Below are 14,176 nucleotides of genomic sequence, written 5' to 3' on the forward strand. Positions count from 1 at the left end.
CACAGTGATGGTTTGGACAGTACAGCTGGCTGGAAACAGCAGTATTCCTGTGGCCAGCCTAGGAAGGAAACTGAGAGCTGTAGTCATTAGTTCTGCTGTTACTCTGTAATTGAAAACAGCAACTTGGTTTCTGGGATCAGTGTCTCATAACGAGGTTTTTGTTTCCCCAAAGCTTATTTACTTTTCCAGGTTACTATGCTTCTCTGTAAGCTCTATCTCCCTAGGAAAGCCAATCCCTGAGCAATCACAGATAAAATCCTGGTACTTAAAAATGCTTCTCCAAACAGCAGTGAAAAAAAAAAATTGCAGCCTTTGGAAAAAACCAAACAAAAACCAGTGTGAAAGGGTTAACAAAGAACAAGGTCAGCAGGCTCTGTGGAGGCATTGTCTGTGCTGGCAGCTCTGGCAGCGGGTCCTGAACCTCCCCAGCCTGCACTGACTGCTGATGGCCCTGTCCCTGTGCTGCTGCTGCTGCAGAGGCCCCGCTCCTCTCCTCCTCTCTCCGCAGGGCTGACTCACTGCAGCGCTCCCAGCCATGCATGGAGCACCAGAGCCCCATGGCTGTGCCGGCACACCCACCCCCTTCCCCTCTTCCACACCGAGCACCCCAGCTGAGACTGCCCTCTGAGCTGCCATGCTCCTGGCAGTAAAGGAATTTCAAAAACCCCAAAGGTCCCTCATTTTCTTAATGCCCCGAATCACTTGAGAAATGTGCTGATGCAATAGTACCAGTGAAGGACTTGAAATGCGAGTTTTCACCCAGGAGACATCACAGAGGATTCAGAGCATCACTGTCATGACTGAGGCAGCATGTGCAGACTGTTCATTTGACTCTGCATGTATCTGCAGGCACTTGGCACAAAGTGATCCTCCCCCAATCCATGCTCACCCCAGCTCTGTTCTTCTTGCATGGGTTTATATATTAATAACAGAGGCTTCATGTTCCAAGGCATGAAGCAAAATGCCATTGAAAGGATTTTCCCTACACTGGTTCTGCAAGTACCTATTAACTGCCTCTGCATGATGTCACCAACTTACAAGGGTCCTTAGCGGGGATTGGAATATGGGACCTTTCAATCGCTTACTGCCCTTGGAGATGAGAGCATGTAGTTGCTCTCTTAAATGCAATTTCGCTTACATTCTTGTCAATTGGCAAAAAGACTGGCAGCAGGGTCCCCTTACAGAAGGTAGAACCAGATGTTAAGCATATTTGCAGCCCCAGCCAGGACCCTCTCCTATCCTGCCACACAACTTGAATTGCCAAACGCAATTCCTCTCACCAGAACTGCAAGCTGGATGCAACATCCTCTCCAGAGCCTGGGTTCAGGATTCACCCCCCAGCTGCAAGCTGTCACACTGCACCAGGAAGGCCCCCTCTGCAGTCAGTGAGACACAGTGAACCCACCGATTCTGTAAACCTTTATGACCCCCGGGGAAAGCCTAATTCAGAGGTTTGGTCTGCTACTTTTGCTGATAAAAAGAATGACCAACACCATTCTGATCAGGAATTTCCCCTTCCCCCGAGCACTGCTTCAGCAAGCACGCAGGATTTTCCTTCAGTCAGCTGACTTACACCTCTGTACAGCCCTACCACCATCTCTGCTCACACTGCCACGAGGCAAAGCCCTTCCCAATCAAAACCAGCCCAGCCCAGCGCCAGCCCGCTGAGAGATGAGTGCAGAGACATCAGTGTTTCAGCAAACAGCAAAAAATAAGCCAATTAACTTGTTAATCATTGTTGTTAAAACTGGCTCATAGCTACAGGCTCCTGATAGCCCAGAAGGTGTACAGTGGCACCAGGTGTGGGCAACACCCTTGCCAGGTTAGAAGCTCCAAACAGCTTCAGTGAATTCCTTATGTTCTGGCCACAGCTCTTCATGGTACTTGCATCACTCACTGGACAGGCACCTTGGTGAAACATACATATATATTTTCATTCCCAACCAGGTGACACATCCCTCCACATGCATCAGTTTAGTTTGATGCCAAAGGCACTGCTAGCACCAGGTGTCTGTGTAGTAACATTTTGGCTTGAACAAGGCAAAGCTTGACCTGTTCTCCAAGCTACAGACTTCCCAGTGCTAATGGGGACCAAGCTTTACCACTGAAAGGTAACCCACACATTTCCCATATAAGCTTGGCTGTACTCAAATCCTCAGGACAGAGGAGGCTGCTCCCACACTCAGTAGCTGCAGCATCAGAATCTCCCAGCTCAAATGGTCCTGATTTAAAAGATAAAAATACAAGTTCTTGACTGAAGCCATTTTGTTGATGAGACTATTGTTGAGGTACTTCAGAGGCAATTACTGCTCACAGTACAGCTTCCAAGCAGCTCAGCTTCTGCAGGGCCAGCATGAGGACAGGCTGCTTGTTTCCTGACAAGGCAGCTCCTCCCAGTCACACTGCAGCTGCACCCTCACTCCCTGACCCTTAGTTACAGAGCATCACACTGAGCCAGATGTGCTGATCAGGGTGAGCACAGCCCTGCATCCCTGCTCACCATGAATACAGCCCAAGGCAGCAGCTGGGAACCACACTGCCAGGAGAAAGGGTAAGTTGTGGCAGAGCTGGCAGCATCACTCCTGCTTGCTGCCCAGTCACTCCAGGAACCTGCCTCCCCTGGGGGACCTCGCCCTCTTCCCAATGAGCAGCAACAGCTGGAAATCAGAGCCAGGGACTCATTACAGCAATGTAGTGAGGAAGTTTTATTTGGAAACATGGTAGAAGTTTGTAACCCAACACTGGGTGCACGACTGATGCCGGAGCATACGCGGTTACTACTGAAACACAGGAGTGTTTCGGACAATTGCTGTAATAAAACACAAAATTCTCATACTCCAATACCAGGACACTACAGCAATCTTTAGAATCAAAATTACATCCAAGGAATTCTCTGCACTTACAATTGACCCCACAGTGTAATCTACCTATATATAAGATTAATATATATAGCATGGGAAATTGAAAATCCTTGCTCCATAGATGTATGAACATGTCAAGTCTTTTATAAATAAACATCCAGTGAAGAGAAAAAATTACATTTCTAGTTCATATTTATACATAAAATACTAACAGCAATGGGTGGAAAATTGCACACAGGCCACCCCAAGCCATGCAGCAGGCTTGGAGCAGCCCATCCAAGTTAATATTGAAGTACACACAGGACAGACGAGTCACTAACATATATTGCGCATTTACAAGAGATCAACTACCAAATTGGGACAACTGTACACATTGGAGAAACCATTTTCATTCTGGAGCTTTTTTTTTTTTGTTAAACGTAGATTTGTTACATCTCTTTACATCATACCGCAACATTTACTTCGTGGAGAGGATAAGGGCAACAATGAGGCCATAGAGACCCAAGACTTCAGCGAAGATCAAAATGAGGATCATCCCCACAAATAACCTGGGCTGCTGTGCTGTGCCCCGGACACCTGCATCGCCCACGATGCCGATGGCAAAGCCAGCAGCCAGACCGCTGAGACCCACGCTCAAGCCAGCACCCAGCTGAAGGAAGCTCCTGTGGGACAGAGATGGAAGAGTTTCAGTGGCAAGGAACAGCATACCCAGCCTTAAGCCCCTAACTCTTTCAACAGGCCCAGTGTGTCTCAAAGCAGATGCTTACTGGCACTCCCAACTCTGATACTTAAAGAAACAGGCAGCAGTGGAGGATCTTCAGCTGATGTCCATGTGTGGCTCACACCCCAAACTGAGTCCCTGGGCCTGGAGTTCATACGGCCGCCAGCTTGAGCCAGCTGCAGGCTCAGTGTGCTGTCAGAGCAGCACTTACTAGCACTTGCAGCAATGTCCCACAGTGCTGCCAAGTGTAGCCTGTTAGTAGCTGCTCATCTCCAACCTTTAGCAACCTGTTATACAGCCACAGCACAGCCAGGTGTCTTGCACCACAGGAGCTGGGCAGGAATGGTCTGCTTTTTCCAAGCAGGAAAGCAGCCCTGAGGAGCAGTCCCTAGCAGTGTCTGCCCACCTGGAAATTGCAAAGGACCATTTGTATCTGCTGTTTCAGACCGTGTCTTGTTAGGCCAAGCACACTGCTCATAGGTAGAGCCTGTACAGCAACACAGATACCTGTCACACTTCAGCAGCACTGTTTTATTCCAAGAGGGCTCAATCACACCAGATCCAGCTGTTCTCAGAAGCCAAGAGCAGATTAAGTTTCAGACTGTAGCTGCTATAGAGGCCCAATGTATAGCTCAAGGATTGATTTACCAGCACAAAAAGCAAAAGCAATATTAATTATTCAGTTGCATCTCCCAGGCAACAGCAGAACTATTTAGACAGTATTGGAAACACCTGTGCATACAGGCCTAGAGTCTGGCACCATGACACAGGCTTTGCCCCCATCCCAGTGCTGTCTGTACACAGCTTCTTTCAAGCACAGCCCCACCACATGAGCACTGGGATGCCCAATTGATCTGTGACAGCCAGTACAGCCAACTGAGCAGGCAGCTCCACTGGGCAGCTGGAATCCAGCCCGTGCTCCTAAGCCTAGCCCAGGAGCATTTAGCACTGCCAGCCCTTCCAGGGGCCTTGAGCCAAAACCACCCACACACAGAGCATCAAACAGTGACAGGACAGTCTGAAACAGAACCACAGATGCAGCAACTTACTTGAATAGCGTGATCTCAGGTGAGAGGGCATTGGCAATGAGCACTGCCACTACGAGGCCATAGATTGCTATAATACCCGCCATGACCACAGGGATGATGGACTTCATGATCAGCTCAGGCCTCATGACAGACATGGCTGCAATACCTGTGCCACTCTTTGCTGTTCCATATGCAGCTCCCAAGGCTGGAAGAGAAAAAAATGCATTAGGCACATCCCCAAATACCATTTCCCTCACCAGGCTGCAGTTAGAACAGCTGAGTCAGCACAAGGAAGGATTGTGCAAAACGAACAGGGTCATGAGACAGCCAGGAATACTTCCATAAGGGATGAGGAAGTGACCTACCCAGAGTCCTATTCCAAAGAGGTGCTGTTCAAACACTACTGATAAAAGAACATTTTCCCTGACCAACTTCACAGCAAGGCACACCCCCAGCAGCCATCCATGCTCCTGCTTATGGGCCAAAACCCAAGGTCCCAAGTAGAACTTGAGCATTTGTGCCCTCCCAGAGTTCACACTGCAAGGCTCAACAAAGCACATCTGTCTACCTACCCCAGCAGAACACAGCTGAGAGCTGGCCTTCACAGTCACTGAACTTTGAGCCACCTGAACTGAGTTCAGATGGACAGATCTCCTTCAGAGGGCCTCTTCTCCCACAGAACCCATTTCCCGTGCTTTGGCCCTGGAGTTAAATGTGCCATTGCAGCTTCATCAGACACACTGAGATAGAAACAAACTCAAATATTAACACTCCATGTCATTCCTTGGAGAAAGGTCACCCTCTCCATGTGCCAAAACCTCACCTGTGAAGGATTCAGGTCCGAAAACTTGTCAATCCAACCACTGGAACCATGAAGAAGAGTTTGGCTTGTAGGTTATAGAGGACCATTAATGACTTTACACCTACTCATCACCTCTGTCAACACTTGAGTATGCAGAGACCTGCACAGGATGATGGGCTTATCACCTGCACCCAAGACCTGTTGAAAGAGTCCAAAGCACTACCCCAAAGTAACTTCTGCCTTGAAAACTTTGTATTAGTTTCACAGAAGCTTCCTCAAACACCTCATTCTTTGATTCTGCAGTAATTAAAAAGACACCTTTCCTTCCAGTTTTACTGGGGGTTATTCTGGGAACTCCACAGCTTCCTACTGCACTCACCATCAGCCAGAGATGACATGCAGGCCAAATGCCAGCCAGGAGTAAGTCCCTGAAGCAGCAGTGATAGGCATATGGAAGGGCAGGCAGTCTCCTTTCCTGACATCAGCATTTCATTCAGAGGTCAGTTATATTTGGCAAGAAAATGATCTTGCATCTGTTCTAAAAGGCTGCTGGAATGTATTTGAACCATGGGCATTTAAAGTCTTTGCATTGTTCTGAGACTTAATAGTTGAGTTTGCTCCACCCACAGAAAACTAAAGTTTCTCCAAGGGAGACCGGCTTGTTCCACAAAGATGTGTAACTGCCCTACACCAGTATCCAGGTGTGAGATTGTGCACCTTGTCCCAAAGAGTTGCTGGGAGGTATTTGGAGGAGTTTGGATACATGTTTTCCTGCTTCTCACTCAGCACTCCTGTAAAGCCCATATTTGAGCAGTCATCCTCCTGGCTTGACACTAAAACCCCAGACCATTCATGCAAGCAGCACTGCTGCACTAACACAAGGTTCATTCTCAGAAGGAAGTTCAGTTTTAGTTACAAAAACCTGAAGGGAAAGTCTCATAACTACCAATTTGTTCTATGCTAGCAAAGCTCTTGAACCCTGACTGGCACCAAGTGATGTAAAGGGCCATTTTGGGCAATTCAGAACTAGAACCCAACTTAGGAAGCTTGCGCCAGGAGCAGGTTCCACCTGCAAATGTCAGATGAGCCTGGAAACTAGCACATGGACTTCATCAGCCATTTCAGTGATGGCTATGTTTAGGGTCTAGCCCTTTAAAGTCTAGAAAGAAATCACTGACTTGAACTAGGAACCATTTTTCTTGGATGAAGCATCTTCTAAGGGCTGGAACTAAGCCTGAATCCTGGTTCCACTATCTACCCTGGGTATAGAATTTAGCAGAAACCACTTCTTCTGTTTGCAATCTTTTACAAACCTCTCCAAAAATGTGGAGGCTTATGAGGGAAGTTCACTGTTTAAAGTTAGATCAGTCATTACTTCCTCCAAGCATGAAGATACTTGAGGGTGTTGCAATTAATGCAGTGATGGATTAGAGAAGGTGATTTTGTAACCCCACTTACAGAAAGTCAGCTTGCTCAAGCTTTTGTGGAAGGGTAGAGCAGCATAAGTTTGTCAGTTCCCAGTTAAAACCCCAGAAGAGGACAGATCTTATGCCTTGAACTTGTTTTAGACACAGTTCAAAAGAAAGCCTATGTTTACTGGTCTTCACATGACAGTCTTAGATGTCACTGAAGCTCTACTGAACTCCCACTGGTGGAAAGTCCCATGGGCCCCAAAGAACTTCAGAGCTTGGCACATCTGCTCCCAAGGAAGCCTTTATCAGCACCCCAACCAAGAGACATCTCCAGCACCTTACAAGGCTGCTTTACTGCCCTTCACTAGCTTGGATGCAAGTCCTTGCATCTTTGACATTACCCCAGTATTACAGGCAAGGTGGCAAAGACAATACCTGCTTCCCACCATGACCCAGCCTCTCGTGGCACAGCCACTCAGTTTTGAGCCATGGACACCCTGGACAATGTTCCTGCACATGTTCACCTCTACCCCATGGCAGTTCTGAACAACTGAAGCACATATACTTCATATGCTTCATTTAAATATCCCTGGTTCACTGGAAGGACATGTTTTCCAAAATCTCGGTGAATAGGGCTTGAGGAAATCTCTGCAGCACACACTGGAAATGGGGCAAGAGCTGTACCTCTGCTACACACCAAGCCTCTGGGTTTTTGTGTCAGCTCATCCAGCTCCCTCATCTCTAATGTACAGACCAAGCAGGCTCCAGTACTACCTTTAAAGAGGTAGAGCTGTCATAGCACTGTCAAAACATTTACCTGGCAGGTGGAGAAGCACTCTGCCTATCTAGTTCACCAGAGAAGGAATCCATGCTGGTCTCTAACCAGGAACTGTGCCATTTGAAAGTTCAATGGTGTTACAATACAGAGAAGTTGCAATGCACATTATTCAAAACCACCTACTCCCAGTAAGCCTGTTTCAAAGGTTAACTCCCTTGTGAAATACTTGAGTTACTTCTTGAACTCACAACCCAGAGCTGATTTATGTACTGCTCCTGGGGGCAAAATGCTCTCCCCTCAGGACTGAGGACATGCTGCCTGGCACCTCACCGTATCTGTCTCTTTAAAAGTGATAGCTTTTAAAGCTAGGGAGTGAGGCTGTGCAGCTCCAGGATCAAGTATAACCTAGAAAGTCACTTGCCAGATAGGCTGTAGTGTCAAAGACTGAAGACTAGTCCTAGTCTCACCACTGCCACAGCTTTCCATAGGGCTCTGCCAGCAGCCTGCTCTTCAGATCAAGGGCAGTCCCAGCATCAGAACCAACCTTTTTCCAGCTCCAGCAGGTGACTGTGCTCAGTCAGGTCACACACAGTAACCCTGCAGTTAAGTCAGATACAAGTCACCCCCTCGATACAGAAAGAGGCTGTGAGAAGCATTCCAGTCAGGAGATCCAGTAGCACAGATCCAGTTTCACCTGCTGATACGTTAAGACAGGCTCAGCCCAGGAACAGAGGCTCAGAACCAGCCACATACACTCCAGCAGCATTTGGTCCATTCAGAGCCAGGGATTCTTCTCATGTCCCACCATGGTGAAGCCATGAAGGTTTCCACACTGCATGTGAGAGATTCCCAGAGCACTAACATGCAGAATTCCCCTGCATTAGAAGTGAGCTAGTAACAGAAGTCAGATTTCCAGTTAGGATACCACTGGTTACCATCACAGCAAGCGTGAAAGACCATTTGGGATGAGGACTTCCATCTGGAGACTTTTGAAACTAATCACTATCAAATGGGCTGCCCTCTGCAGTAGGCAGGCTTCCTGGGAGCAGACAGGCACCAATTCACGTATATCTATTGATCCCTGAGCAGGTTGTTCTTAAAAGGCTGGAGAAATGTTAGAGGTGACATCCAGGTCGGGTACAGTCCTTGCTTTGCCATGCCAGAAACCTGGACACTTCCAAAGAAACAGGCTGCTTCCCACCGGCTGGCCCTGCCCCCTCCCACCCCACCACATTTAACAGCTCCACCTCAGGTTACAGTAATGGATCCTCTTGGAAAAACCCTGCTGCTCTGCCAGGTGCATCGCCACAGAACAGAGAAGCCACATTAGGGGAACTGTACTGGAGCCTATGCAAATTCCCACCGCACTGGCTGAAGCCTGGCTGTAGCCTGTTCCCCAATGAAAACCCAAGAGGTAACCAATGAAGCTGCCCTACAGGAAGCTGTAGACTCTGAAGACCTTCAGTGAATCACCTGTTTCAGAATTAGGAACAGCTTTTTGTTCTTCCCTAATGTAATGAAAGGGGGTGGGGATTTCTACCAAGCCTGCACTGTCAGCCTACAGCATTATCAAAAATTCTGCCAGACTGGCAAGCCTTTTACTCTTGGGTCAGTACATCTGAGAACTTAAAAAACCACCACTCCTTGAGTTGTTGCTGTAATAGCAGCAGTCCAAGGAAAATAAAAGATCTGCCAGTCAACTGTCCAAGAGCTGCTTCAATTGGCACTCTGGATTGTCTGACACAGCACAGAGAGCTCTTTGATTTTGAAAGTATGGTAAAGCACTTATACCATGGAGCACACGCTTGTCCTTCTGCAAGCAGTGAAGTCCATCCAGCCACTTGTTACCCATCTTTATCATCATACAGGCTCCCTCCTAACACCTTAAAGATGACCTGTTTCACAAACCAGATTCCAAGTACTGACTGGCAGAGTAGTGCGTTACACCACTTAGCAAGACCCCTTTCCAACCAGCAGGTCTCAGGGGAGCTCAGAGCACTCAGCAGCCCTCACAGCTCTGCTGCCCCATTGCTGTGGCATGAGACAGCCCTGGTCCCCTGCCTGCATCCAGCACACTCCTGTGGCCAGAGCAGCCTGACCCAAAGCCTCATGCTCACAGGATTCAGAGTCTGAAGGAAGCGAGTGCAGCCAGTTATGCCTCCCTGGTGAAGCACACACTGCTGTAAACCATTGCTTCAAGGAGTACCCAACAGTCTGGTCAGGCTGGGAGGCTGTTCACCTTGCAACCTGTCTGCAACCAGTCAGGCTCTGGAGATGGAAGAGGCCAGTTCTAGGAATGAAAAAAGGAAGCTGACCAAGAGGTCCTGAGGCAGCTGTCACCCATGTCCACTGCTGCTCCCAGTGTTCCCACCAAGTGGGAAGTGCCTGCAGGCTGTGCAGTGACTCCAGGGTATGACAGGGATCCATCAGGAAGTCACAGTACAAACTGCAGCATAACTGCTTAAGCCATGCTCTGCAGAGCCAATGGTTTATACTGATGATCCATCTCATTTTCAGATGTTCCCAAGACTGGCATTTACTGAGAGGAAATGATGCCCTTGCTGAGATGCCTTCCCTCATTCTCAAGCTGTAGAAATATCGCCTACCTCACTTCTGTTACAGCACTTAGGTCTCAGCCATCCACTGCTTTACCTGCTGTTAAGGACGAAGGCTTAAGCTAATCTCTACTGCAGACAGTCTGGTAGCTCATACACCTGCCCACATCACAAGCACCCTCATTTGGAGCAGAAAATCACCTTGAGCTGCACTCTGCCATTTAATTTTTACCTGCAAGCTCCTCAGTGCAAAGCAAGCAGCTTTCCTGTTCCACCTCCCCACCTCTCAGACAGTGTTTCGGGAAGCACAGGTGCCATTTGCCTTTGAGGATGCAAGTTGTTTACAGTCATGAAGCCTTCCAGAATCAGACTGCACAGGGCTGTCAGCTGCATCAAGCTACATGTTCTGAGCCAGCTATTTCACCATGGAGGTCCCTTAAAAGCCAACCAACTGCTATAATATCTAAAGCCCTAGTTTAAAAGAAAAGTACTACTTCATTGGCTCTGCAGCAACGAGAAGACACAAGACTAATTTAACACTGCTGGCTAAAGTTCCTTTCATGAGGAATCTTCCAGCTGCTTGGCAGTGCAGCAGGTATTGAAGGCACCGCTGGAGTTCAGGCCTAAGGACAACTGCTCACACCACGGAGGGCACAGTGGGCACACTTGGCACAGCTTTGCACAGAGCACCAGCACACACAGAACCAGACAGCTCTGCCCAACACCACACTTGTCCATTCTGGTGTGCTCAAATCACATGAAAAAGCTACAATAATTTAATCACCCAACAGCACCTGACCCTGAGCCACCCCATTTCACACATGGGAAATAAGGAACTGCAGCAATGAGAACAAGCTGTAATCTGCAAATAACCAGACAGGCTCAAAGATGGCCAAGGTCACAGCAGCCTGCTCTTGTCTCTCACTGACCAGAACGAGTTCTGCTATCTATTTACCATCAGCAAGTAATGCTCACTCGTCACACAGGACTGCACGAAGTCACTTGTTTTCACATCAAACTAGCCTGGACAGTACAGAACCTGAACATGTTTACTACAAAACAGGTCTTGGAACTACAAGCTCCCCAAGAATGTAATCTTTAGATACATCATGAGTCAGACATGATCACTGCACTAATTAACACTGATGGAGGACAATTTTAGAGTTTTACACTGCTTGTCCAGATTTAGCTCCTTACTTCTAAATCATGGTGGTTGTTTTAACAACTAACACACAATTAACATCAGAATATGCTGTGGTGCCACACACCCATTACAAAAGCTACACAACACTGCAAGTTTTAGTTTATCCTATGTTGATGCCTCTGCCATATTGCCTTTAAAATCCAAACTGCTCCACTGAACAGTCACACCTAAGAAACAATTTCCCATGAGCAGTATCTATAACCTGTTCTCCAGTGCTCTGGCAAGAGATCTGCATGGCTCAGACCAGCTGGTATTACAACATCACTGAGGTCGGGAAAGACCTCTAAGCTCACTGAATCCAGGACTACCTGACACAGATTCTGCATCAAGGACCTCTCACAAACCAGCTGCAACATGACAGATACCAAACCTTCATCAATACAGCTTATGCACTGACTTTGCATTCCCCTCCTCAAACCTTCCCCTTGCAATCCCACAGCACCATGCTGTCAACCCTGCAGCTTTTAGGAAAGGCTTCTCTGCTGGTTCAGACACGCCAGCACCACTCTGAAATCCTGTTAAAGCGCTGACTCAAGTCCGCATCCCTCACTGATGTTTCAGCTGAAGCACTCACACGTCACAAACCTGGTGTCTAAAGCCATACAGCCATGTTCTTTTGCTTCCAAATCTGATTCTTCACGAGGAATCCAGCAACTCGTTCCTTGGAAGGAAAGCTCAGTATTTAAGACCATTTTGCAGAATGCAGTGAACTGCTGACTATTTTTTCCCAACAAGTAACTAGGTCTTAGTTTCTTCCTCCATTATCTTCACTAGCCAAGATGCAGGCAGGTCAGCAGTCCCAACTCTGGCTCCTACAGCATTTCAGCCATTGAGTTTTCAGGAAAATCCTTACCTGTCAACCATGAGTACAATGTCTGAAATCCAAGGTGGCAGGCCACTGATGGCACTCAGCATGGACATCTGCATCCCACCACCAGGTACAAACAGCAAGACTAAACACAGCCAACCAAGCTTTTGTTTTACTAAAAATTAAAGCCACAAACATGGCTGGTGTGGAACCAGTCCATGATGCCCACAGCAGCACAGCTAGACAGCTTCCTCTCAAACACTGGTTTTAATCCACTGTTCACTTGGCTCTTTGCATGATTCCATCTCCCACACTCATCAATCAAGAGCAGCTTCCTCAAATCCATCTGCAGACCCAGCAACCATCCCAGAGGCCATATTAACACAGTGAGACCCCAAGCACCTCAACAGCACTACACAAGCTACAACCAATTCAATACTAGAAGGTTTTGATTCTCTAACTGGGAGCCAGATGAGGTGAGAGATGAAGACCAGTCAGTATGTTCATGTCTGTGGAGACATGGGCTAAGCCTTCAGAAAGGAAAGCCAGATTGATTCCTACTTGTTTTATTCCCAATTACTGTAACACCTGCATTTGGGAAAAAAAAAACCAGCTGAAGCCTTCCCCATGTTACATCCCCAAGGGAACAGCAGGTCTGCACCCATCGGGGACCAGCAGTCACCTTCTGCAGGAGGCTTAACCAGGCTCTGAGAGACAAGGCATTAAAGGATGGCCTTTCTGGTGTAAATCAGCATTTATGGTCCCTACATCTATGCTCCTTCAGTGGGGAGAGCGGTGCCGCAGGATGACCCAATTTACACCGCACCGAGCTCGCTGCCTGGAGACGCAGAGGGACGGCCATGGAGCAGGGCTTCCCCCCTGCCCCGGCATCCCCGTTGCACGGGGCAGCTCAGGAGCCCGTCCCCTCCCTGCAGCGGCATTAACGTCTCCAAGGCGGACCTGCCTGCCAAACGATCGCACAGTTACGTTTAATCTCGTTAAAAACTGCTCTGGCATTATCCGGGGAATGGTTTAAACACCAGCCACGTCCGATTCCCAGTGGCAGAAGCGCCGCCGCCGCGGAGGCCAGGGCCGGCAGAGCTCCGGGCCGGCAGAGCCCCGGGGAGCCCGCGGGCAGCCGGCGCCAGGGGCACGACACGGCCCGGCCACCGCGTCCTTGGGGCCACCGGGGGGACCCCGACCCGCGGCTGCCCGGGGGGGGGGGGAGGGGGGGCGGTCCGGGCGGCGCCGCCGCAGTCACGTGCCCCCGGGGGCTCCGCCGGTGGTGACGTCACCGGCGCGGACCCTCCGCTGCCCCCGGGAGCCCGGATGGAGCGGGGGGAAGGGGGGCGGCCCCCGCCCCCGCAGAATTCCAGCCCCCGCCGCCGATCGCTCCCCGCCGGGGCAGGGGAATGATGGGGAAAGAGGAACCGCTTCCCCCACACCGTGCTCCCCCTCCTCCCTCTCTCCCCGGCCCCCTCTGCTGCCGGTCCGTGCTCACCGCTGAAGACCATGGCGGCCGAAGCGCCCATCACGGCGAAGAAGGAGGCGTACTCGGGGCTGGCGCTGGAGGACATGGCTGCGCGGGCCGGGCCGAGGCGCCGCTAGAGTGGGAGCGCGAGAGGGCGGGGGGGGAAGGCGGAAAGCTCCGCCGCGGCGCCGGTCCTCGGCGGGCAGTGCTCGGCCACAAAATGGCGGAGGCGAGGCGGGAGCAGGCGGGGCGCGGGGCCGGGGCGGGGGCGCGGGCGGGCGGCGGCGGGGCCGGGGCGCGGCAGCTCCGTCCCGGCGGGAGTGGCGGCGGCGCGCGCTCTGCGCCCTAAATACGGCCTCCGCAGGACAAAATGGCGGCGGCCCGCCCGTCACGTGATCGTACCCACCGCCCCCGCCCTCGGCGCGCACCACGCGCGCGGCGGGGGGGGAACGCCCGCCCGCCCTCCACCGGCTGCCCTCGCTCCCCGCTCCCGGTCCCGCGGCGCGGCCGCCAGCGAGGCTCAGCGGCGTCCGGGA

The 14,176-nt window shown here is 50.2% G+C and overlaps 1 protein-coding gene across 1 annotated transcript; it reads right to left on the reverse strand.

Annotated features, from left to right (window-relative positions):
• Positions 1-2,686: 2,686 nt before the first annotated feature.
• ATP6V0C (ATPase H+ transporting V0 subunit c) lies at positions 2,687-13,908 on the reverse strand. Its single transcript, XM_069029548.1, has 3 exons — positions 13,671-13,908; positions 4,632-4,815; positions 2,687-3,523 (listed from the first exon to the last, which is right to left on the reverse strand). Exons 1-3 carry the CDS (start codon positions 13,744-13,746, stop codon positions 3,319-3,321), a joined length of 465 nt encoding a protein of 154 aa, XP_068885649.1. The 5' UTR covers positions 13,747-13,908; the 3' UTR covers positions 2,687-3,318.
• Between the last annotated feature and the right edge of the window lie 268 nt (positions 13,909-14,176).

This window comes from Aphelocoma coerulescens, chromosome 14 (genome assembly GCF_041296385.1).
Source record: "Aphelocoma coerulescens isolate FSJ_1873_10779 chromosome 14, UR_Acoe_1.0, whole genome shotgun sequence".
Lineage (NCBI taxonomy): Eukaryota > Metazoa > Chordata > Aves > Passeriformes > Corvidae > Aphelocoma > Aphelocoma coerulescens.